This window comes from Nilaparvata lugens, chromosome 3, assembly GCF_014356525.2.
Source record: "Nilaparvata lugens isolate BPH chromosome 3, ASM1435652v1, whole genome shotgun sequence".
Lineage (NCBI taxonomy): Eukaryota > Metazoa > Arthropoda > Insecta > Hemiptera > Delphacidae > Nilaparvata > Nilaparvata lugens.
This window is the reverse complement of record NC_052506.1, coordinates 97,531,797-97,556,484: the sequence shown is the minus strand read 5'-3', so window position 1 is coordinate 97,556,484 and position 24,688 is coordinate 97,531,797. Positions and strand designations below refer to the sequence as shown.

Sequence of the window (24,688 nt, the reverse complement as noted above, 5' to 3'; positions counted from 1 at the left end):
TTGACATGAAATTTCTAATTTAATCAAAGGAATTGAAATTAATATCAGATCAAATTCAATTGGATGAGTTGAATAACAGCTGTGTACACTCAGTGGCAAAATGGAGTCGATTTGGCAACGTTGTTCTCGTATCTTCCTTCACTGCCATTATAACGTGGACCTCACTATAGTGAATGATCTAATAGAATCAACAGTTGCCAACAGTTCGCAATTATTGGATAATCACATTTTCTCGAATTTCGAGCTTATTTCCAATTTTAGGTGAAAATGCTACTGAACATTAATAATTAATGTTCTCTACAATTATTGTAGAGATTTTCATGCTCAATCTTTTACACAAGAAAATTTTTGTTTGAATTGTATCTGAAGCCTGATAATTGGGAATCTAAAATCGAACTTTGCATATAGATGAGGCGAAGCTCCTGAAATTTTTACAGATATAAGACTTGTGGCAGTTGATATAGCTTATCAATGACAATTCTATAGTGAGGTCCACGTTATAATGGCAGTAGATAAAGATAGGAGAATAGCGATGCCGATTCTCTGCATTGATTAATTATATTTTTACACTGTCAAAAACATAATTGGCAATGTTGTAGACCTAGAAAAGGATAGTACCACCGGCTTTGTCGAATGATAGACAAGGATAGCAAAACCAAAGTTGATCAAATACTGTCATTATAACGTGGACCTCACTATAGGTATGAATTTGATCAACATCGTTGGAGCCGTTTTTGAGAAAATCGCAAAAAATCCTGTTTTTACAACATTTTCACCATTTTAGCTGCTATATTGAATTGCATTTGATCCAAATAATTGTTCGTGTCGAATCCTTATAGTGTATAAGGACCTTAAGTTCCAAATTTGAAGTCATTCCGTTAATTGGGAAATGAGATATTGTGTACACACACACACACACACACACACACACACACACACACACACACACACACACACACACACACACACACACACACACACACACACACACACACACACACACACACACACACACACACACACACACACATATACACACTCTCTAGTTTTATGTTTAAGAGTTAGAAGTATTGTTTAATGAGTTATCATGTATAATATACATCGTATGTCTTGAATAAAGAGATTGATCTATTGATTAGAGCGAGTCTAATTGAAAGTATATGTTTTATAAGCACATAAGCAGATGATGATATCACGCCTTTCTATCATCCATGACATTTCGACTCTCTTATCACAGCTGTGATAAGTTAATAATCTGATTTTATATAGAAATAAAAAAAAAATAATACGGTACTATTTTATTGGTCATGAATATTTCCAGAATACATGGACCCCTGTCAGACAATCATAAGACAATAAAAGGTTTACAATAAAATAATAGGTATTATGGAATCCAACTGTCAAATGGATTAAATAACTTTAATTTACAGTCATATGAGAGCTTATTAAAATTATGTTATTCAAATTTATTTACAAGAGTTGGTTCCACATTCATTGGACTCTAAGGATAGCCTACCCACAATAAATCCATATCGTACCCAAGGGTCATTCATAATAATACTTTAGTGGCCTATTTGATGAGTTTAATTCCAATGATTATCCGACAGAGTGCAGATCAATAGCTCTCAAGCCAATAACTTTTTATCTGGCATTTCTGGTTATCTAGTATTTTGATTTATCATTTAATTTTGTTTCTTCATTCTAATATTATATTTCACCGTAGTCTATTGTTTGCATGAGTGCATTAAATTTGAGCATCAGAGTGCTACTCTTATACTTATTATGAACTGAAATAAATAAATACAAAGAATAACGTAGTGTAATATAACTTTCACATTATTATGGTACTAATATTTTATTAATTATATTTTACAGATTTGGCAGAATTTTTTCGAGGAGAACGAGGAAAAATACACTTCTTTTAATGAACGCTCTTCCCCGTCTGCTGTTTAGAGCTTTTTAGTGTTAATGTTTTGTCATCTCACTTTCCTACTGGGTTCAATTTCTTGTACATGTCTTCTCACGGGAGTAACAGCTGAATCTATTATACATAGGTAATGAAATAACCCATGAAATCACATCTCCTTCCCAGAGGGAAGCCAGCAATAGCAAATCTCTACAGGAAAAATTGAAAGTACAGCAATGACTAATAATGTATTTTTTGCACTGTAATAGCATTGTTATTTTTGAATATGCATCCCATTACCCAGATTCCAGTACATCTTTTTATCGCATTTACTCTTCAGTATAATTTGCAATATAAATAAATTTTTTATGAAAAATAAAAAATTTTTTTTTCTTTTTTTTTTATTTGAACAAAAAACGATAAGTGAGTTACAAAGATACACAATATTATAATTAGTTTTTTTGTAAGGTTATCTAGTGCAACAGAACAGCTTAGAAATTATCAATCAAATAAATAAATAAATAAATCAGATAAAACCCTCATTATAAGCAAACAAGCTCTCGGTGACTAAGAACTCGGTGACTGGTGGATTCCATCCACAGTCTTTTTTTTTAATTTTAAACTTCAATTAAGATTATTAATGAAATTTTTACAAAAATAAATATTTAAAATTAATTAATAGATGAAGGTCAATACCGGTATTTAAAATACCGTATTGAAAAAATCAAATTAGTTGAATTAGTAACTTATCAATTATCAATAAATACTTGTATTATATTAAAAAAATATATTCTCAATTATTTCAAACCAGCAGGTAGGAGAGACGTTGGAAGACCAAGGAAAAGGTGGTCTCGAAACTAAGCACGATTCTAAAGATAAATTATTATAATTATAATTTTGATAAATTACGATTTTCAAGACCAGAACAGGCAATTATGCCTAAAAGTCAGTAGAAGAAAAATATATCCAATTATATATTATTGATATTAATAATTGTTTTGAAGAATTAATTGGTTGATATAAGTTATTTCTCACTCTTCACTTTCAACTGATCACTGAGGGAAAAAATTAATGTGCTTTCGGTGTCACTTTGCGCTCTAGTTACCCGAATAATTATTATGATGAGTTATAATATTATTATACTTATCCTATTTTCCTGTAGTAGAGAATTTGAAAAAAATGTGATTTCATTGGTTATAATAATATATATAATGTTTCGTTTTTATCTCAGAAAATTGAGGGGAATTCGTTTAAAATGACATACTATTTTGATTTTACATAAAATTCTTTATAAATACAATTCCAACACAGTTTCATTTGTAAATTGTTCTATATTATAATGAAAGAAAGAATTGGCTTATACACGTACGGGATAGGAAATTCATGAGTAACGCATCAGCACGTCTAAACTACTGGACTGATTCACTTGAAATTTTGCATTTAGATTTTCAATTTACCAAGCGTGGGCGTACAAAGAAAATGCACCAAGTCCACTTTTTCCAAACTTTGACTTTTTATTACGGTAGTTTTTAATTAATTCTATAAACTACTAGCCATCAGGCTCGCTTCGCTCGCCTGCATTTTTCATTTGAGCATTTTTATCATATGTTAGGACGATCCAGTCGGGGGGTCCAGACTAAATGGATATGGCGAGCGAAGCGAGCCTAATGGCTAGTAATATAATATTCCCAGGTATAGCTCTGATTGAAGTAGCAGTGCCCAATCAATTTTTCCGCGATAAATGCATTTCAATCTTCAACTTGGTGCCAACCTAACAAAGTCAACTCAACTTAATGCCAACCTGACAAAATTATTAATTTAGTTACCAGTTAACAACTGTTTCGAAGAGGTACTCTCTCTAGATTATAGTTCTATATTAACATATGGACATTTTTCAATTATAATTAAGAGAATAAGAAGAAGAATATACATGCTAAAAGACGAACTTTAAACCCTTAAAAACCACCCTTAGAGTTAAAATATTGCCAAAAGATTTCTTAGTGCGCCTCTAAAGGGCCAACTGAACATACCTACCAAATTTGAACGTTTTTGGTCCGGTATATTTTTAGCTCTGCGAGTGAGTGAGTGAGTCAGTCAGTCAGTGAGTGAGTGCCATTTCGCTTTTATATATATAGATGAATGTTAAATACGGTAATTAATTATCAAACAAAAATAAAGAATATTTAATTTCTTGCATTATGAAATTATTTTTTGAAAAATCACTAAAAGGAAATTATGATTGATGTAAGAAATTAAAAATTGATTTCATGAAAATGTCACTTTTATGGACTTGATGGATTTTCCTTGTATGCCCACGCAAGGATGGTTATAGGCCTATTTTGAATTCTCAAGATTTCAGAAAGTCAAGTTTTCAGTTTGCCACGTTTTCAATTAGACCCTTGCGCAGCACTACATAATATAGTTATTAAACAATTATCAGTGTTTTTACTATCTTCAATAATATTGTATCTCTCACTCTCTCTTTTAAATTTTTGAAAATGTCTGCAACTATATCATTTTAGATGGATATGGGAGTTAAATGAAATACCTCTTTTATACTCTGGTAAGCTCATAAATTGTGTGTAAGTATAATTTTTGAAAAATTCACATATATTTTTATTGATACATGAACTGTAAGGTAATATTAAATAATAATGGTTAAGTCAAAGTATTTGTTAATAATTGTGTTATTTGGGCAGTTCATAAACGAATATTTTCGCTTTTTCCATATTCCAATAAATATTTAGTGTTTGAATATTGTTGTTGTTATAGTTTTCTAATGTTCATTGGAATTATCTGAGTCTTATAAGAATTTATTGTTTGTTATATTTTAATAGATTCACCTTTGAAATAGTTGTTAGTTAGAGAGGTGAATTTGATGTTTGTTTGAAATGAAATAAATTGAAATAATTATCATGATTAGTACATTATTTATCTCCCATTTAGTAGTTTCCCAAGGAGTTAGTTTGACAAGGGATCTCTGACGTATAGGCCTAACTATATACAGAGTGTCCCAAGAGAGGTGTAAGTTGAAAGCCGAAGACCATAGATTCTACCTAAAATTTGCAACAAAAAATGTTCAGTTAAATTTTCCTATATCAACCTTAGTTTTCAAGATAAGTTGATTTTCGATATTTTTAAAAGACGTGACAGTGACTAGAAGTTGAAATTTGATTCCAATGATATGGTTGGAAAAAAGAGGAATTTCCAATAAGATTCATAAATAATTTGTTTCTTTGTTTGAAATTTTTGAATTTCTCAAACTGTTTGAAATTTGGCTTTGAACTCGACGAATTTACTTTTTTCAACTTTCAGCGCTCATTATAAAGTTCAAAAACGTTAAACAATCGAACGAACTATATCAATCTTATTGAAAATTTCCTCCTCTTTCCAATCATAACCTTAGAATTGAATTTTAAATTATAGTTTTCAGGTAACGTATTTACGTTTTTAAAAAACCGAAAAATCATCTATTTAGTATCTTGAAAATCAAGGTTGAACAACTCTGGAAAAGCATAACAGAAATCTAAGGATTGAGAAAAGAAATCATTAGATAGTTTTCCCATAGAGCATTTTCTGAAAGACAAGGAGAAAATCTCGTCTGAAGATATCCTCCAAGCGGCAAACACACTAAATGAATATTATGTAGGTGATGGTGCAAACCTTGGAAATGCTATTCCTAATGTGATTGAAAATATTATAGACTAGCCGTCAGGCTCGCTTCGCTTGCCATATCCGTCTAGCCAGGGGGCCCCGCCCCTTGGACCCCCGACTGGATCGTCCACGAATGAAATCAACAGGCTCGCTTCGCTTGCCTGCATTTTTATCATATGTTAGGACGATCCAGTCGGGGGTCCAGACTAAACGTCTGGCTAAACGGATATGGCGAGCAAAGCGAGCCTGACGGCTAGTAATATAATATTCCCAGGAATAGCTCTGATTGAAGTAGCAGTGCCCAATCAATTTTTCCGCGATAAATGCATTTCAATCTTCAACTTGGTGCCAACCTAACAAAGTCAACTCAACTTAATGTCAACCTGACAAAATTATTTAATTTAGTTACCAGTTAACAACTGTTTCGAAGAGTTACTCTCTCTAGATTATAGTTCTATATTAACATATGGCATAGCCACCTGTATTAGAGGTGGCTATGCATATGGTATGGCCTTTTTTCAATTATAATTAAGAGAATAAGAAGAATATACATGCTAAAAGACGAACTTCAAACCCTTAAAAACCACCCTTAGAGTATTGCCAAAAGGGCAATTCGCCTCTAAAGGGCCAACTGAACATACTTACCAAATTTCAATGTTTTTGGTCCGGTAGATTTTTAGTTCTGCGAGTGAGTGAGTAAGTCAGTCACTCAGTGAGTGAGTGCCATTTCGCTTTTATATATATAGATAGATAGAAGATAGATGACACATACTATTTATAGGTTTTCTTGACCGAGCAACCTCTCAATAACGAATACCTCTCTGCAGCGATTTTTTTCTCGGGATAATCAACTTCGTTATACAGAGGTTCAACTGTAGTTGCTTATGACGCAGCACACACTGATTACTCATCGCAATTAGACATGTCTTCCTAAGCAACTGTATGTGAAGATTCAAGATTTCTTTATTGCAGAAGACATTTATACAAATGCATAGCATCGTCATAGATTAAACATAGTAAATAAAAAGTATTTACATTCAAAGAAGTATTTTGTCTGATCATGTCTTGTCTTGACTAATACTGGTGTGTGCCTAGCCTTAGGGCCGGATTTTTAAATGGGATCACCTCCCCCACTTTGAAAGAAACTGGAGAAAATCACTGTGAGAAGATATTGTTTATTATGTGCAAGAGAGGTATTTTTAAATATTCAATATTGTCCAATATGTTGTCAATTCCAGGGGCAGAATCACCCTTCAAGTCCTTGACAATAAGCATAAAATTTCCCCAATTTTGACTCTCTGCTTCCTATAAACACTACATTTTGTATGTTGAAGTCAAGTCCGAAATTCGTTAAATAGAGGTAAATAAGCAGCCAAAACTCTAAAATGTCATGGGACCAGGTAAAAACTCGTTGTTTAGAGGATTTCGACTGTATATGTGAAGTATTGTGACTGATCATGTATTGTCTTGACTAACTGGTGTGTGCCTAGCCTAAATGAATTAATGTATCAGTTACAAACCTATACATATAACTAGCCGTCAGGCTCGCTTCGCTCGCCATATCCGTCTAGCCAGGGGGCTCCGCCCCCTGGACCCCCGACTGGATCATCCAGGAATGAGATCAGCAGGCTCGCTTCGCTCGCCTGCATTTTCCATTTGGGCATTTTATCATATATTAGGACAATCCAGTCGGGGGTCCAGACTAAACGGCTGGCTAAACGGATATGGCGAGTGAAGCGAGCCTGACTGCTAGTAATATAATATTCCCAGGATTGAAGTAGCAGTGCTTAATCAATTTTTCCGCGATAAATGCATTTAAATCTTCAACTTGGTGCCAACCTAACAAAGTCAACTCAACTTAATGCCAACCTGACAAAATTATTAATTTAGTTACCAGTTAACAACTGTTTCGAAGAGGTACTCTATCTAGATTATAGTTCTATAGTAACATATGATATGGAAATTTCAATTATAATTAAGAGATTGGGAGAAGAATATACATGCTAAAAGACGAACTTTAAACCCTTAAAAACTACCCTTAGAGTTAAAATATTGCCAAAAGATTTCTTAGTGCGCCTCTAAAGGGCCAACTGAACATACCTACCAAATTTGAACGTTTTTGGTCCGGTAGATTTTTAGTTATGCGAGTGAGTGAGTGAGTCAGTCAGTCAGTCAGTGAGTGAGTGCCATTTTGCTTTTATATATATAGATGAGTGTGATGTCTAAAATTATAGAGAAGGCGTTAAGTCTCCAGCTGGAGAATCACCTTTCCTCAAACAAAATTCTATACTAGTAGTTCTGTAAACAGTAGACTTCACGCAGTTTTCTTATCCACAAGTATCTGATGTCACCTGTTCTAGTTGATTCAGATGAATCACAATTCACAGTTGATTTATAATTTTATAATAGAGTAAAAATCAGACTATAGAATTATTCATCATAAATCAGCGGACAAGTGATTACACAGATGTGTGGAGAAGCCAGTCTATTGCTGTATTTTCATAAGGCCTATACTTTCAATCAGGTACTTGTGGATGAGAATACTGCGTGAGGTCTACTGTTCACAGAACTACTAGTATAAATAGACACACCCAGACATCTGTGTAATGCATGCAATGAATAATCCACTTGTCAGCTGATTAATTATGAATAAAGTCTGATTAATCCTATCTTCAAAGTAGATGATATATATAGTGATATCAGAGTTGGAGGAATTCCTTTTTCGCCACACTGCACAGAAAGCAGCTGTTTTCCAGTCCCTACGTAGATCTGAAAGACCTTGTTTGCAGACGACGTCAGAAAAGGGTTTCTTTTCCGGTCTAGGCCAGAAAGTTGTCTCTTTCCAGCCGCTCATGGAAGTAGTTAATAAGTCATCCGCTAGATCGGGCGAGTGTCCACTTTCATCATCAGCTGAAGTTGCCATGATTTCAGTTCCAGTTTCGAATCAAACTAATTCGCTTCGCAACCAGTTTTATTCAATTATTTATTGTTAATTAGTGCATTCCGAATTTTTAAAAATGCTTGAAGATGACTGTGGTATTCCAAGTGAAATTTTAAAAGAATCTGAAATCCTGACTGCAAATCTTCTACCACTAAAATCAAGAGATAGGTACGATCTCTCTTTCTTTATTTATTTTGTCAGCAATACCTGTAGTGTGGCGAAAAATATCGTTCGCACCACGGGCAAAAATGTTTTTCCAGCTCTCAATCTTTTCTAGTCCTCGGCCTACGGCCTCGGACTTGAAAACCGATTTCGAGCTGGAAAAATCTCATTTTCTGCTCTAGGTGCGAAATATACTATTCTTTCCATATTATCCTTAAAAATGCAATGTAAGGATAATATATCATCGATTTTTGCAAGAATGGTCAAAAATTAAAATCGCACAATCTCTCAGGAATGATAGTACTTTGCGAGAGGAACAATATGTCATCACATTGGCAAAATTCACTCCTATTCTTGAGTTATAAGCATTTGAAGATGAGTGATTTTTTGATCTGAGAGTGGAGAAAAGATTTTATGTTCATTGATTAACTCGCCCTGTATATGAATTATTATTGTCATGGATTTCATGAAAAATGCAAATCTCCCAGATTTGGTTGATATTCGGGCTATGGATAGAGGTTGACCTAACAAGTGTCGTGCTATAATATGAGACGTTTCGCTACAATACAGGTTGAGTTATGCAGCTACAAACATATTTGCAAATTTTCAAATGGTCATATCTCCTAAAAGGTTAGGAATTTTTTAAATCCGATTGCAGATCCTTGTTCTTCGTACCAAGGAGCATGAGTATGCCAAGTTTTAGCAATTTTTAGATTTTTGAAAAAAATTCCGCAAAACTGGCCATATTTCCTGAACCCTTGTATGTATTTTCAATTTTATCATAAGCCTGAGTTTGTCTCTTCAATATCTATCATTTGGTACCAAAATCAACCAAATCCGACAATCCGTTAAGAGTTCATGATGTCCATGGAAATTTTTGAGTAAAACTAAAAGTATCTCAGATTTTGCTGAAATTTGTACCATAGATAGAGCTTGACCTGAGAAATGTCGGAGCCAAATTTGGCACCTCTAGCTACTATAGTAGCTGCAAACATGAAAATTTCAAAATTCCAAATATGGTCATATCTCCTGAACGGTACAGAATTTTGCAAATCTGATTCCAGATTCGTGTACCTCATACATGGGACGTATGAATCCGGCTCCAATATTCGGCACGGCACTCTCAATGAGTGACTTTCATATTTGGATTGATTTTCAGTGTAATATAATGCTCGAAAAATATTATTTAAGGTTCAATATATCATGGTTCATCTGTTACTCCAGGAGTAACTAATAATGGAAAATATAAAAACACAAGATAATCGGCTCAACTGTTTAGTTATCCTTCCTTTTTAATTGAAACAATATTACATAACAATTGAATTCAACTAATTTCAATTATGACAATGGTCTTATATGTTTGTCTAATCTGAAATATTATTGTACACTGATAAGATTGAAAATTTACAAACAATTCCACAAAATATATATATTTTTCAGCATTTTTTGAAGAGGGCAACAGGAGCCGTTAGCTACCGTGGTTGAACCACGGCTCTGCTACTTTAAGTATTCTCCTATTGAGTGCAGGTAAGCGATCAGTTGGTTGCAGCTGCTTGCTTGCAGGTCGAGTATTGCTTCATCCTGGCTTCAATTTCCGGTCGGAAGTGACGTATCAAGCCCTGAAAAACACAAAAAAACACGTTGATGAAAATGTGTCCCACAATGTTTACAATATAGATAGATAGATAGATATATTTATTGATAATTGTTACAAGGCTGTTGCCTATGGTAAGATTTACAAAAATTGACAATAAAATTGAATTAAATTTAAGAGATAAATAGTTATTTAACAGTTTTGCATTAATCAATTACAAATATCAAAGAAAATAATATAGTATATATTTAGCTATTGAGCTATCATATCACATTAGCAATACAGGGGGAAAGAAAAGTTGTTATTTGCATCCATGTGAAATGAAAGTATACCATGAAATATTAAACTTCATAATACAATACAATAGAGAGTAGATGGAATAGGTAAGAAATAAACTATGAAGGTGGTCCTATTACAAAACATTATGATCAGACTTCTAATAAAAAAGAAAATAAGTAATTATGAAACTGTGCATGAAATAGGAGCAATGGAATGAGAGCATGAATGCTCCAAACCCTGCCAATCATAATGACCTTATACTAAGGTATCATTTATTAATGATGACAAAAACCTCGATTTAAACAAATAGAAGCTTGGTGAGAAAATCAACTGAGGTGATAGATTGTTCCACAGACGGGACGCTACTACAGTAAAAGAGGAGTTGTACATAACTGTGCGGTGGAGTGGAATTTGTAGGAAATACTGGTGCTGCCGTGTGTTTCTGTGGTGGATGTGCGCAAGAGGGGTGAATCTCTCTTCCATACTGCGGACCCTTCCCCTTCACAACTATAGTGAGGTCGACGTTATAATGGCAGTGAAGAAAGATAGGAGAAAAACGTTGCCAATTCTCTCCATTTTGCCACTGACTGTACACAGCTGTTACTCAATTCATCCCATTAAATTTAATCCAATAATAATTATCATTTCCTTGATAAAATAATCAATTTAATGTCAAATTAATCAAGAAAATATTTTTTTTTTCATAATTTGATTCAAAAATTTGCTTCCATAACTGAGATCAGATTTTTATTTTTATACAAACCTGAAATGGCGGCTAATTTAAAAATCTGGTATGGCGCACTCACTCAACTTTCCTTGTCGTTATTAGAATTGATCACCTGACGCTAGTGTTCACGCGCATCACAAGTCTACTTATAAGCAAAGATCTAAGCCAGCTGGTGACAGGACAATAACGCTAGAGACATACGAGGTCTGATATCTCTTCATATTGAATGATTTAATAGAATCAACAGTTGCCAACAGTTTGCAATTGGATAATCACATTTTCTCGAATTTCGAGCTTAATTTCAATTTTAGGTGAAAATGTTACTCAACATTAATTGTAGAGATTTTTATGCTCAATCTTCTCCACTCGAATTTTTTGTTTAAATTGTATCTGAAGCCTGATAATTGGGAATCTGAAATCAAACTCTGCATAGATGGGGCGGAGCTCCTGAAATTTTTACAGATATGGGACTTGTGGCAATTGATAGAGCTTATCAATGACTATTCCAGGTATGAATTTAATCAAAATCGTTGGAGCCGTTTTCGAGAAAATCGCGAAAAACCCTGTTTTTGACAACATTTTCGCCATCTTGAATTGCATTTGATCAAAATTGTTCGTGTCATACAGACTCAGGGGACCTTGAAACGTATAGAAATTTAGAAATTGGGGTACCTTAATTTTTTTCGGAAAGCAATACTTTCCTTACCTATGGTAATAGGGCAAGGAAAGTAAAAAGCTGTGATACAATGATCTGAATTTCAAAACAACAGAAATTGAGTTATTTGGTAGGTATTCTATTCCAATTCCTTTTTAAAATGATAGAAAAATAGAAATCCTATTTGAAAATAAGTAGTTTCAATGGATTAATTCTAAAATAACTTTTCAATATTAATTATACCGGTACGAGTAGGTCTAACCTATACGGGTAGACTAACTGAAGCATGGATGAAGTCTAGGATGGTTAGTTATCAACTTTTAAAATGTCATTTCAGGTATTTTAATTTGTGTTTCTCATACGGTGATGTTTAAAAGTTATTTCATTGTTTCAAAAATACATTTTAAACCAATTATACTACTTGTGTACTCAAGTATTTTGATAGAATGAAGAAAAAAAATGGCGGCTGAGAATTGTTTGGTCAGTTTTGTACAGTCACTGTCAAAAGTAAATATAAAATATTCTGGCAAATAGACAACATTGCAAAGCGAGAGAGAGATAGTGCTATCTGTTTTGTTGTATCATAGAAAAGGACAGCAACAGTATTGTCAATCGTACACTGCCATTATAATGTGGACCTCACTATAGGTGATATGCAAGACATAATATGAAGTACTGTCTCCGGTCCTTCAGTTTCAGGCATTGCAGTCTCCTATAGAAAGGTGTGATATAGTCATCCCTTCTTGCATCATATATGAACCTAACTGCATAGTTCAATGCACGCTGCAATTTCATATTAAGCTCCTCAGTCATGTCATTGTAGACCATGCTGTCATAGTCAACGAGCGTAACACGAAGGTTGGTTGGGAGAAACTTCCTCAACCTCTTGAATTGATGAATTGTTGCGAAAATCCTCCTCGATAAGGTATTGATATGATAGGTCCAATTAAGATTATCAATATAGAATCTATTATAGTGAGGTCCACGTTATAATGGCAGTATTTGATTAACATTGAAGCCGCAGCTGATTGCGCAGAAGGCAGTTATCAAGTGGTGGCCTGCGACAGGCCATCCAAGACGTTATCCTAATGATCAGCTTTTCATGGAGTTTCAGGTTTTGGATATTCGACAGCTTTTTATCAAGGCACTACTTGTGCATATGCATAAAAGAAGGGAAAGTTTGAATATAATTGTATCAAATCATGACCATTTCACACATGCCTCTAGCATTAGCAACATAAGGATGCCTAGATTGACGAGTCTGGCCTCATTACTGTACACATACAGTAACGCCGCGTACAAGAAAATGTTGCTCTCTTGGCTGTTCCAACAGAGTAGAGAAACATCGGAGATGTTATTGCGGTCTGTTTACCATTTCTAGAAGGTTTTTTGAAAATAATAATCTGTTTTTAATTTGCTATGTCCGTCTCTGGCATGTGCTTGCCTGGCGGCCCTGATGGATGATCCTCGACCCAAATTAAAACTTTACTATTTTGTACTTTCTTCTTACTATCTCTCTCTCATTCTATCTATCTGTCTCCTTTTTACTCTCTCTTTCTTCCCCCTTCTCTTCCCTTTTTCCATTTTTTCTCTCTCTCTTTAGTTAGTATTTCCTCTTGTTTCCTCCTCTGAATTAAAATGAATATATTAAATGATTCGGACTCTTCTTCGCACACAGGCATCATAGCCCATGTGAAGAAAATTTCCTATAATGCTTTCTATATTTTTTTGTAATGTGTATTTATAAAGAGGAATAAATTGATTTGATGCTTTCTAATGCTTTCATTGGTGTTGCTATCCTTGTCTATCATTCGACAAAGTAGATGACGCTATCCTATTCTAGCTCTGCAACGTCACCAGATTTTTCAACAATGTAAAAATATAACTAATTAACAAAATATTCAACCTCAATATTTATTTATTTATTCATTCATAAATATTGATGATCCAACCATTGAAAAATATATATTTTCTTGACGAATAGCATATATTTGATTATTACAATCAAGAATGAACAGTTAATATAAAATATTCTGGCAAATAGACAACATTGCAAAGCGAGAGAGAGATAGTGCTATCTGTTTTGTTGTATCATAGAAAAGGACAGCAACAGTATTGTCAATCGTACACTGCCATTATAATGTGGACCTCACTATAGGTGATATGCAAGACATAATATGAAGTACTGTCTCCGGTCCTTCAGTTTCAGGCATTGCAGTCTCCTATAGAAAGGTGTGATATAGTCATCCCTTCTTGCATCATATATGAACCTAACTGCATAGTTCAATGCACGCTGCAATTTCATATTGAGCTCCTCAGTCATGTCATTGTAGACCATGCTGTCATAGTCAACGAGCGTAACACGAAGGTTGGTTGGGAGAAACTTCCACAACCTCTTGAATTGTTGCGAAAATCCTCCTCGATAAGTTATTGATATGATAGGTCCAATTAAGATTATCAATATAGAATCTATTATAGTGAGGTCCACGTTATAATGGCAGTATTTGATTAACATTGAAGCCGCAGCTGATTGCGCAGAAGGCAGTTATCAAGTGGTGGCCTGCGACAGGCCATCCAAGACGTTGGCCATCCCACTGATCAGCTTTTCATGGAGTTTCAGGTTTTGGATATTCGACAGCTTTTTATCAAGGCACTACTTGTGCATATGCATAAAAGAAGGGAAAGTTTGAATATAATTGTATCAAATCATGACCATTTCACACATGCCTCTAGCATTAGCAACATAAGGATGCCTAGATTGACGAGTCTGGCCTCATTACTGTACACATACAGTAACGCCGCGTACAAGAAAATGTTGCTCTCTTGGCTGTTCCAACAGAGTAGAGAAACATCGGAGATGTTATTGCGGTCTGTTTACCATTTCTAGAAGGTTTTTTGAAAATAATAATCTGTTTTTAATTTGCTATGTCCGTCTCTGGCATGTGCTTGCCTGGCGGCCCTGATGGATGATCCTCGACCCAAATTAAAACTTTACTATTTTGTACTTTCTTCTTACTATCTCTCTCTCATTCTATCTATCTGTCTCCTTTTTACTCTCTCTTTCTTCCCCCTTCTCTTCCCTTTTTCCATTTTTTCTCTCTCTCTTTAGTTAGTATTTCCTCTTGTTTCCTCCTCTGAATTAAAATGAATATATTAAATGATTCGGACTCTTCTTCGCACACAGGCATCATAGCCCATGTGAAGAAAATTTCCTATAATGCTTTCTATATTTTGTAATGTGTATTTATAAAGAGGAATAAATTGATTTGATGCTTTCTAATGCTTTCATTGGTGTTGCTATCCTTGTCTATCATTCGACAAAGTAGATGACGCTATCCTATTCTAGCTCTGCAACGTCACCAGATTTTTCAACAATGTAAAAATATAACTAATTAACAAAATATTCAACCTCAATATTTATTTATTTATTCATTCATAAATATTGATGATCCAACCATTGAAAAATATATATTTTCTTGACGAATAGCATATATTTGATTATTACAATCAAGAATGAACAGTTAATATAACATCAGATATCCTCTATAGAAGGCAGTGGCAAGGCAGAGATTCGGCAACGCTGTTCTCCCATCTTTCTCGTTAAAAGTGTTACCTACTCTTATTTTTTTTTAAAGACTAATTTTTATTTTGATAATCATATTCCAAAATGGACTGACTTTTATTTTCCAGAAAGGACTGATTCTCTTTTTTTTATTCTTTCCTTTGTTTTTGTTTATGTTTCTATTCAATGCTTATCAATCATCTAGTTCTGTTTGCAATTTCCACACTGGAAGAGTATTCCATTAAATTCTTACCCAGAGTTATTTTTCTATGAACACAGGAGTTTGTTTAGATTGTCAGCCATAATTTTATTTACTAGCGTTCTATTCATTATAATATATTCCTCATTTAGATTTTTTTCTCTTATTCTACATTTTTCAACTCAACCTTCTTTTCCACACTGGAAGAGTATTCCATTAAATTCTTACCCAGAGTTATTTTTCTATGAACACAGGAGTTTGTTTAGATAGTCAGCCATAATTTTATTTACTAGCGTTCTATTCATTATAATATATTCCTCATTTAGATTTTTTTCTCTTATTCTACATTTTTCATTCTCAACCTTCTTTTCAACACTGGAAGAGTATTCCATTAAATTCTTACCCAGAGTTCTTTTTCTATGAACACAGGAGTTTGTTTAGATAGTCAGCCATAATTTTATTTACTAGCGTTCTATTCATTATAATATATTCCTCATTTAGATTTTTTTCTCTTATTCTACATTTTTCTTTCTCAACCTTTTTTCCAGACTGGAAGAGTATTCCATTAAATTCTTACCCAGAGTTCTTTTTCTATGAACACAGGAGTTTGTTTAGATTGTCAGCCATAATTTTATTTACTAGCGTTCTATTCATTATAATATATTCCTCATTTAGATTTTTTTCTCTTATTCTACATTTTTCAACTCAACCTTCTTTTCAACACTGGAAGAGTATTCCATTAAATTCATACCCAGAGTTATTTTTCTATGAACACAGGAGTTTGTTTAGATTGTCAGCCATCATAATTTTATTTACTAGCGTCCTATTCATTATAATATAATATATATTCCTCATTTAGATTTTTTTCTCTTCTACATTTTTCTTTCTTAACCTTCTTTTCTCCTTCATAACTATTTTGCCTATTTCATTTTAAAACTCCGCTTTTAATTAAAAAAAGTATTAATGATAATGTTCATTTCCTTTTTTTTCGTCTTTTCTACCTAAGCTTCCATTCTTTATCTGTTCTCATCACTTAATAAACTGTATTTTGAATTGTTTACCGGCACCTAACTCTTAATTCATTATAACTTAGTTTAATAAGTGATTCTTATTGTACAGTATTTAAATGTATCTTAGCATTGTTATGTTGGTATTTTCTTGCTCATCATGTTTTGGTGTTTGCCATAGGTCTTATCAGACCTGGCAACCCAAGATGTTTTTTTTTCTAATAGATATCAAATATCCACTGCTATTATAACGTGGACCTCATTATAGTGATCATTACACAATATTCAACATCTTGTATTTATTTTGAGTCAAGGACCGGTTTGTAGAACACTTATGAATTAATAAATTATTGAATAAAAACACAAATATGTTGTCAAATTCTACACTGTTGTTTTATTTAGTACACGACCAAGGTTTCGTGACCACACCGGTCACATTTTCAAGTTACCATATCAACTTGAAAATGTGACCGGTGTGGTTAGGAAACCTTGGTCGTGTACTAAATAAAACAACAGTGTAGAATTTGATAACATATTTGTGTTTTTATTCAATTATGGAACGGTTCTACAATACTGACAATGACTCAGTCGAATTTTTAATAAATTATTATTATTTTTAAAAAATGAATCAATTTCCTCCTCTAATTAGGACCTTGGAAATTTTACTGATTCCTTGCAAACAGATGTTTCTAAGCATGCAACAAACTTATGTCCTTTTTGTGTAATTGAGAAGTTGATATTGTGGTACTTATTCATATTGAATGAAAAAGACTAAGAAATTGTCAAAAACCACAGATTTATTGATACTTAGAAAGACCGGTTTCTTAGAAAACCGGTATTTCTAAGTATCAATAAATCTGTGGTTTTTGACAATTTCATAGTCTTTTTCATTCAAACTTATGTCCTCAAAATTGTTATCTCATACTACGAAAATCAAAACCTATAAAACAATATCGCACCTCGGTAGTAAGACTGTTCCAACTCAAAAAAGTCGTTTATTCAGGAGAGCAGTTTTTAAGTTTTTATAGGTATTCAAACTTGATTTTCTGCTTTTAGAATCACTCAATTTCTCTGGTTCCAACTGTTTTAGTTTACTTATTACTTCTTAAAAGTGGCCTGTATTCATGTTTTTATTCATAATATGGCTGAATTGGAATGGAAGACTGTTCTAATCGAAATGGCACAGTCTTCCTGTAAATGATTGCTTCGGTTTTCAAAATGGGAATACTGAACATTCCGTGATATATTTATAGAATAATTGGAACGAGTTTTGACTTGGAACAGTCTTTCACCGAATATAGTGCATAGAAACCAACTAAAATACACTTTAGTTCAAAATTGGCAATTTTCGAGTTGGAACAGTCTTCCTCCCAAGGTGCGATATTATCAATCCAATTTTGCTCTACGGTGCTGAGACATGGAAGTCAGATAGAAGGGAGGAAATTAAATTGATTGTATTTGAGAACAAGATCCTTAGAAAAATCTATGGGTATATAAATGGAGAAGGAGAGTGGAGGAAGAAACACAACAGAGAACTTAGAGTCCTCTATAGGGATCTAGATGTAGTATGCGAGTTCAAGTGTAGAAGGATCAGATGATGAACTGGGAACTGGGCATGTTTCGAGAAGAAAAGATGACAGCAATCTCAATCAAGTGTTGAAAAACAATCTGGAAGGACGACGACCGAGAGGAAGACCACGACGGAAATGGTGGAGTCAAGTGAAGGCCGATATGGAGAGAATTGGAGCAACCGAGGAGGACGCGGAGAATCGAGAGGTGGAGGGGCTTTGTTTGTGCGGCTAAATATCTACTTAGATATGTATGGCCATGGCAGTAAGTAAGAACGTTTCCAGTAGTGTGATCAGATAAACAAAATATAGTTAACAAGGTAAATAAATTATCAAATTAAATAATAAAAATAAACTAGTATAAAGTAAAAATAAAAAAATGGTGAGTCTACTCTAGGATTGTAATCAAAATGACTAAAACTACTGCATCTACATCTTCATGGGACAACATCCCAGATTGTTTGCAAGATGTCTGTTTTCTCGGACTGCAGCTACTGCATCAGTTATCCTAGTTTTTAGCTGCTCAATATCAAGTGCTAAGGGAGGAACAACGTTAAAGATCGTGTTTATGTCCCTCCCTCAGCACATGATATTGAGGAGCTAAAAACTAGGATAACTGATGCAGTAGCTACAGTCCGAGAAGACATCTTGCGAACAGTCTGGGATGAATTTGGCTACCATCTAGATGTCGTCCGAGCCTCAAAAGGAGGGCACATAGAACACTTATAATACATCATCATAAACTTGATACTTCTGTGAGTAATTTTATGTAAAATTGGTTTGTGTACATCATTTTTTTAAATAAATATAACTGTTTAAAATTGGGTCAATCTTTTTGAAACACCCGGTAGGTTAAGTCTTGTAGTTCTTTACTTCACAAAATTTCAAGTCGTTAAATATTTTCACAAAGTAGACTGATGAGAGGTGTACCTGTACAGGCCAAGCGGCGCCATCACCGAGCGCGCAGATGGTGTGTCCCTCGATCTGCTTGCTGATCTCCCAGAGCATGTCGATCTCCTGCGGCCGCGCGTCGCCGCGAACGAAGCGCTGCATCATCTTGTGCATCCAGGCGATGCCCTCGCGACACGGCGTGCACTGGCCGCACGACTCGTGCTTGTAGAACACGATGAGTCGCGCGATCGCCTTGATGATGTCGGTGCTCTTGTCCATCACGATCACGGCCGCCGTGCCAAAGCTCGTCTCGGCCGCGATCAGCGCGTCAAAGTCCATCAGCACGTCGTCGCAAACGCTGCACAACAAAACAAAACAAAGTTTGTTTTTATGTGATTCTTCAAAATTATATTTTCAATATGTGAATATTTCCTATTTTAGTTATAATAATGTGAAATATTTCTTCTATGTTTAGTTTTAAAGCATCTAAATTTGAAAATCTACTTTGTGAAAAGGACTGAAAATTTTGTGAATTGAAGAACTAAAAGACAACCTATTTCGGACTAAGTGTTATCTAAATTTGGGAGAGGAATAAATAAATAAATGTTCATTTCCAAAAAAAACTAAAACTACAACATCAATTACACAAAATATTAGATAAATTACAATTACATAAAATAGTTAGTTACAAAAAATTATTATAATGTGTCCTCAACTTGTTTAGTTTTTTCTGTGTGGAAATTGACCTACTCCACTATGGCGTACCATGTTCTAGAGTAGGTTTTGTTTGTTTTTGTGCGGATTAATAGCACAAGGTTACCTTATTTTTCCTCTCCCTATTATTTTGATAATATACTTATTGTATAAATGAATAAAGAATAAAACAATGAAACATAATTTTATTGAAAATGTCAGGCAAAGAAAATTACACTCAAATCTGTATCTGAAGGAATATAAGAAAATATAGCTAATTACATGAAATTAATACTTGAGATTCAAAACCTTCAATTCCTTTTTAAATTTTTTTTTTGTTTTTTTTAAGTGTAGTTGAGAAGTTGATATTGTGGTAATTATTCATATTGAATGAAAAAGACTAAGAAATTGTCAAAAAAACCACTGATTTATTGATAATTAGAAAGAACGGTTTCGGTTATTACACAATTATTGTCAATCTCTGATAAACTAAAAAGTTTTTTAGTTCTTTCTAATTATCAATAAATCAGTGGTTTTTTGACAATTTCTTAGTCTTTTTCATTCAATATGAATAATTACCACAATACCAACTTCTCAACTACACATAAAAAAACCAAAAAATAAATAGATTTAAAAAGGAATTGAAGGTTTTGAATCTCAAGTATTAATTTCATGTAATTAGCTATCTTTTCTTAAGGTTTTTGGACGAAGGTTTTGAACTAAAAAGTTTTTTAGTTTATCAGAGATTGACAATAATTGTGTAATAACCGAAACCGTTCTTTCTAATTATCAATAAATCAGTGGTTTTTTGACAATTTCTTAGTCTTTTTCATTCAATTTTAAATTTATTTTTGCTATAACACTCTTAATATAAACTCAACTCTACCTTACACACATATAATATGTTGCCTATGTACGCTTTTCCCTTATTATTTGAATACAGTAACTTACTATTAATTCGTAAACCTAGCATTAGTTTAAGTTTTATATTATTATCATTAATTTGTTGCGTTTAGCCGCTTAAGTGAGCAGGGCTCTTGCAGAATGCAACACGTCAAGTTATATTATTAAATTAAATTTAAGGTTTGTATTATCTTCATATAATTAGGTAAAATTAAGTTTAAAACTATTAATATATAATTTATTTTAAATGCTGATATTTTAGTTGTATTTTTGAGCATATAAATTTGATTTGATATGAAATTATAAATAAATAGGTTCATTTCACATTCATTCACTTCATGTCATGATTCAAGCTGGATTTCCACATAGCAGTGGGAATCGTTCTGGATTAAAATCATTTTGAATCATGTAAAAATAGATAGATTTAATTTTTCTGCTATCGGACCATACAGTCATCAGCAACGTCAGCAAAATATTCATAACTTTTAACACTTAATTAGAAAGAATGTGTGAAAAACTCATCCAAAGAATAGAAGGGGTTTGCACGCAAAAGATCAAATAGTGATTTGCTGAACAAATAGACTGGATAATTTTCTATTGATTCTGGCAACCTATTTTAGACCTTTGTTCCTAAGACGTGATGAGACTTCTGTACTTTGGTTAATCGTGTACGTTGAGGTGCGTACAGATATACGCGCCGCGAACATGAGCAATTCACTTGTTTAATAATAATACAGAGTTGTGCAGAGGAAACGCATGTTTTTCGAACAGCCAGTATTCGTCAACGAAAATATATTTCTATTGAGGAGAATAAAATGTGAGTTGCCTGATAATTATCTTAAACAAGCTTATTATGTTTTTTTTCCATTCAATCCTGTCTTATGGTATCAGGTTATGGGGCCATTCCTCAGGTGTAAAAAAATATTAGTTTTACAGAAGAAAGCAGTCAGAATAATAAGCAATGCAGATTACCTAGATCATTGTAAACCTCTATTCAAGGAAAAGTCAATATTAACAGTCTTCAATGAATTTTTATATCAGTGCTTGAAAGAGATAAAATTGAGGGAAAATGTATTGACGGTTGCCAGAGATATTCACAATTATCCGACTAGGGCCAGTGGAGATCTTCATGTACCTAGGTGCAGAAATCTCTTTCGAGTTTTCCAATAGTGGGGATAACATTTTTCAACCTTTTACCAGCCTCCTTCCGTACCCTTCCCCTGCCTGTATTCCTCAGACATTTAAGAAAATGGCTCATAGAAAATCCATTCTACTCTTTAGAGGAATTCAGGACAGTGGTAGGTAGAATAAATTATTAATGTCAACTATTACATGAAATAGTTAATTATAACGTAGCCCTACTATGGGTGAACTATTGATTGCTATTAATTGATATTGTTGTCTTTACTCATTTTAAGGATTTTTTATTATGTATTTTGACCTAATTATGATTTTATTATGTATCGTAATTTTATAAAATATTTTGTGACGTAGCCTTATGTACTACTGTATCGCCAGGCTAAATAAATTGATTGATTGATTGATTGAACGGGAGAGGGTATTGCCCTGGAACGAATGTTGGCAGACGACTCATACTATGCCATTTCAGTTGCTATGAGCGTTGGAACGTACAACATCATGTGTTCGCTGTTAAGCAGTTTTTTTTAGAAACAATGAACTGTAGTCACAGTGCAACGCTTTTTCGTCAATATCTTAGAGTTGAGGGTCGAGGTGCAATGCCCGATCGAAATACTGTACTCCGATGGGTTGCAGCGTTTAGGAGCACTAGTTCTGTGATGAAAAAGAAACCACCTGGTCTTCCTCGTTCCCCGGAAAGTGTAGACCGAGTCAGAACGGCAGTTGTTACTAGTCCTAGACGATCGACTCGACGACACTGACTCGGTCTACATTTTCAGGAGTACGATCTGAACGGGAAAGACCAGGTGGTTTCTTTTTCATCACAGAACTAGTACTCCTAAACGCTGCAACCCATCGGAGTACAGTATTTCGATCGGGCATTGCACCTCGACCCTTCAACTCTAAGATATTGACGAAAAAGCGTTGCACTGTGACTACAGTTCATTATTTCTAAAAAAACTGCTTAACAGCGAACACATGATGTTGTACGTTCCAACGCTCATAGCAACTGAAATGGCATAGTATGGGTCGTCTGCCAACATTCGTTCCAGGGCAAAACCCTCTCCCGTTGTCGAGTACTGGCTGTTCGAAAAACATACGTTTCCTCTGCACAACCCTGTAATACATTACTTCCACCCCAATATACGATGCCATATGACAGTGGAACAAACTGAATATGGATTTTCACAAATCATAAAAATCTTTGAAACTGTTTGAGATATCGATGTGCGATTATGACTGCCAACTACTAACTGTTTGGGTATGAGGGGCGTAGAGCTGCCGCCCGGGATGACGGCGAGCAGGTTGTCCCATCCACCGCGGACACCACCGGCGTGCCGCTCGATGAGCTCCCTGAGGGGCACTGACATCTCCTCCTCGACGGTGCACGGCCGGTTCACATGGCCCGAGATGTTAAAAAGTTTGGTGCCCGTGTTGCGCGGACGACCGAACGACGCGAACCACGCGCCGCCCCGACGACAGATTGTCTGCAATCATTCATTAACTGCCTCAGAATAACACACAAAACAATACTTAATATGAAGCAATTCACTTAAAAATTCAAAGAATATAATTTTAAATTTCTTAAAATTAATCGGGCGACAGATTGTCTGCAATCATTCATTTATTGCCTCAGAATTACACACAAATTCAGATTTTATTTGATCCAATTCACAATATTTACAAATTATAAGCAAAAAGATAAGAAGATCAACAAGATGAAAATAATTATTATTGAACGAAAATCCAAATTAAATGCTGTAAACCACCCGAAGACTTCTGCTACTGCAAACATTGACAACAGGGTTAACAGCTATCCAGGGAAATCTATCAATCTAATTTAATTTTGGATTAATTTGGATTATTAGATTCATTTAATTTGTATTTTCGTTGATCAATAATATATTCATTAATTAGCATTTGAATAAATGCAATTTCTCATTAATTTCTATCTGTAGAAATAATTCTAATGAATTCTCAATCATTTAATGATTATGTGTTTCTATCATTTTTGAATGAATTTTGAATTACAATAACAAAGAAACGAGATTAGACTAATAACATAGCTACCTCTAATACAAGGCCCCGGCCTACAATATTGCAACGTCGCAGCGTAGGCCTAGAATCACCAATCATGTATTACATTCTAGGCCTACACTGCGACGTTGCAATATCGTAGCCGGGCCTTGTATTAGAGGTGGCTATGCTAATAATAAATATGTTCAGAAATCACAATACCTCCTACGCAATTGATGAATTTAGAGATTCGGAAATAAGTAAACTAAAATTTGTCTAAAACTAAGTAGGACAATCTAAATCTGTTAATAGAATAAATAATATTAACTTTGACAAGAACAATTTAGTGAGTAGCAAGTAGGTTCTCAGTACAGATTTAACAGGTAATTCAGGTTTCATTTCTCTCTCATTTTATATCAGTTTCAGTAATATCTCAAGTTTCATTTCAGCTATTCTCTCTATTGATCCATTCATGAAATCATCACAAATAGAAACGTCTGTAGTGTATTATCATTCATGCCCTCATCATCACCTGGGCTTCAAGTACTTGTGGAGAGTTATTTTTCGGAGTCTCAGATGCTTGCCTCTCAGATATATCTTTGTTTTCAAGGTATTGTATATATGTTTTATGTTATCAAACTAGGAGAGTGACATCTGATTCACTAAGACTTCCTACATCGTATACCACTCGTTTCCAGAAATCGTTTGTATTTCTCGGCCCTAGGTTTTTCAATAATATTCCTCTTGAAATTAAGAGAACACAAAATCGACTTGTTTTTAAAACAAAAGTTCTT

The 24,688-nt window shown here is 34.0% G+C and overlaps 2 protein-coding genes across 5 annotated transcripts in view; one reads left to right on the top strand and one right to left on the bottom strand.

The window, feature by feature from the left end:
• LOC111045634 (actin cytoskeleton-regulatory complex protein PAN1) overlaps nt 1-4,822 on the top strand; it is an 85,401-nt gene extending 80,579 nt beyond the window's left edge. For all 4 annotated transcript variants that reach the window (XM_039425229.1, XM_039425232.1, XM_039425231.1 and 1 more), the window contains one exon: nt 1,876-4,822. In XM_039425229.1, coding sequence (XP_039281163.1) covers nt 1,876-1,925 — 50 coding nt within the window. In that variant the 3' untranslated portion in view covers nt 1,926-4,822. The remainder of the gene's footprint in view (nt 1-1,875) is intronic.
• A 5,100-nt stretch (nt 4,823-9,922) lies between these two features.
• The window catches only part of LOC120350673 (NADH dehydrogenase [ubiquinone] flavoprotein 1, mitochondrial), a 40,802-nt gene continuing 26,036 nt past the window's right edge, over nt 9,923-24,688 (bottom strand). Inside the window, exons 8-10 of the mRNA XM_039425226.1 lie at nt 23,133-23,365; nt 19,185-19,503; nt 9,923-10,282 (exon numbers count right to left, since the gene is read on the bottom strand). Of these exons, the coding sequence (XP_039281160.1) occupies nt 10,199-10,282; nt 19,185-19,503; nt 23,133-23,365 (636 nt within the window). The 3' untranslated portion in view covers nt 9,923-10,198. The remainder of the gene's footprint in view (nt 10,283-19,184; nt 19,504-23,132; nt 23,366-24,688) is intronic.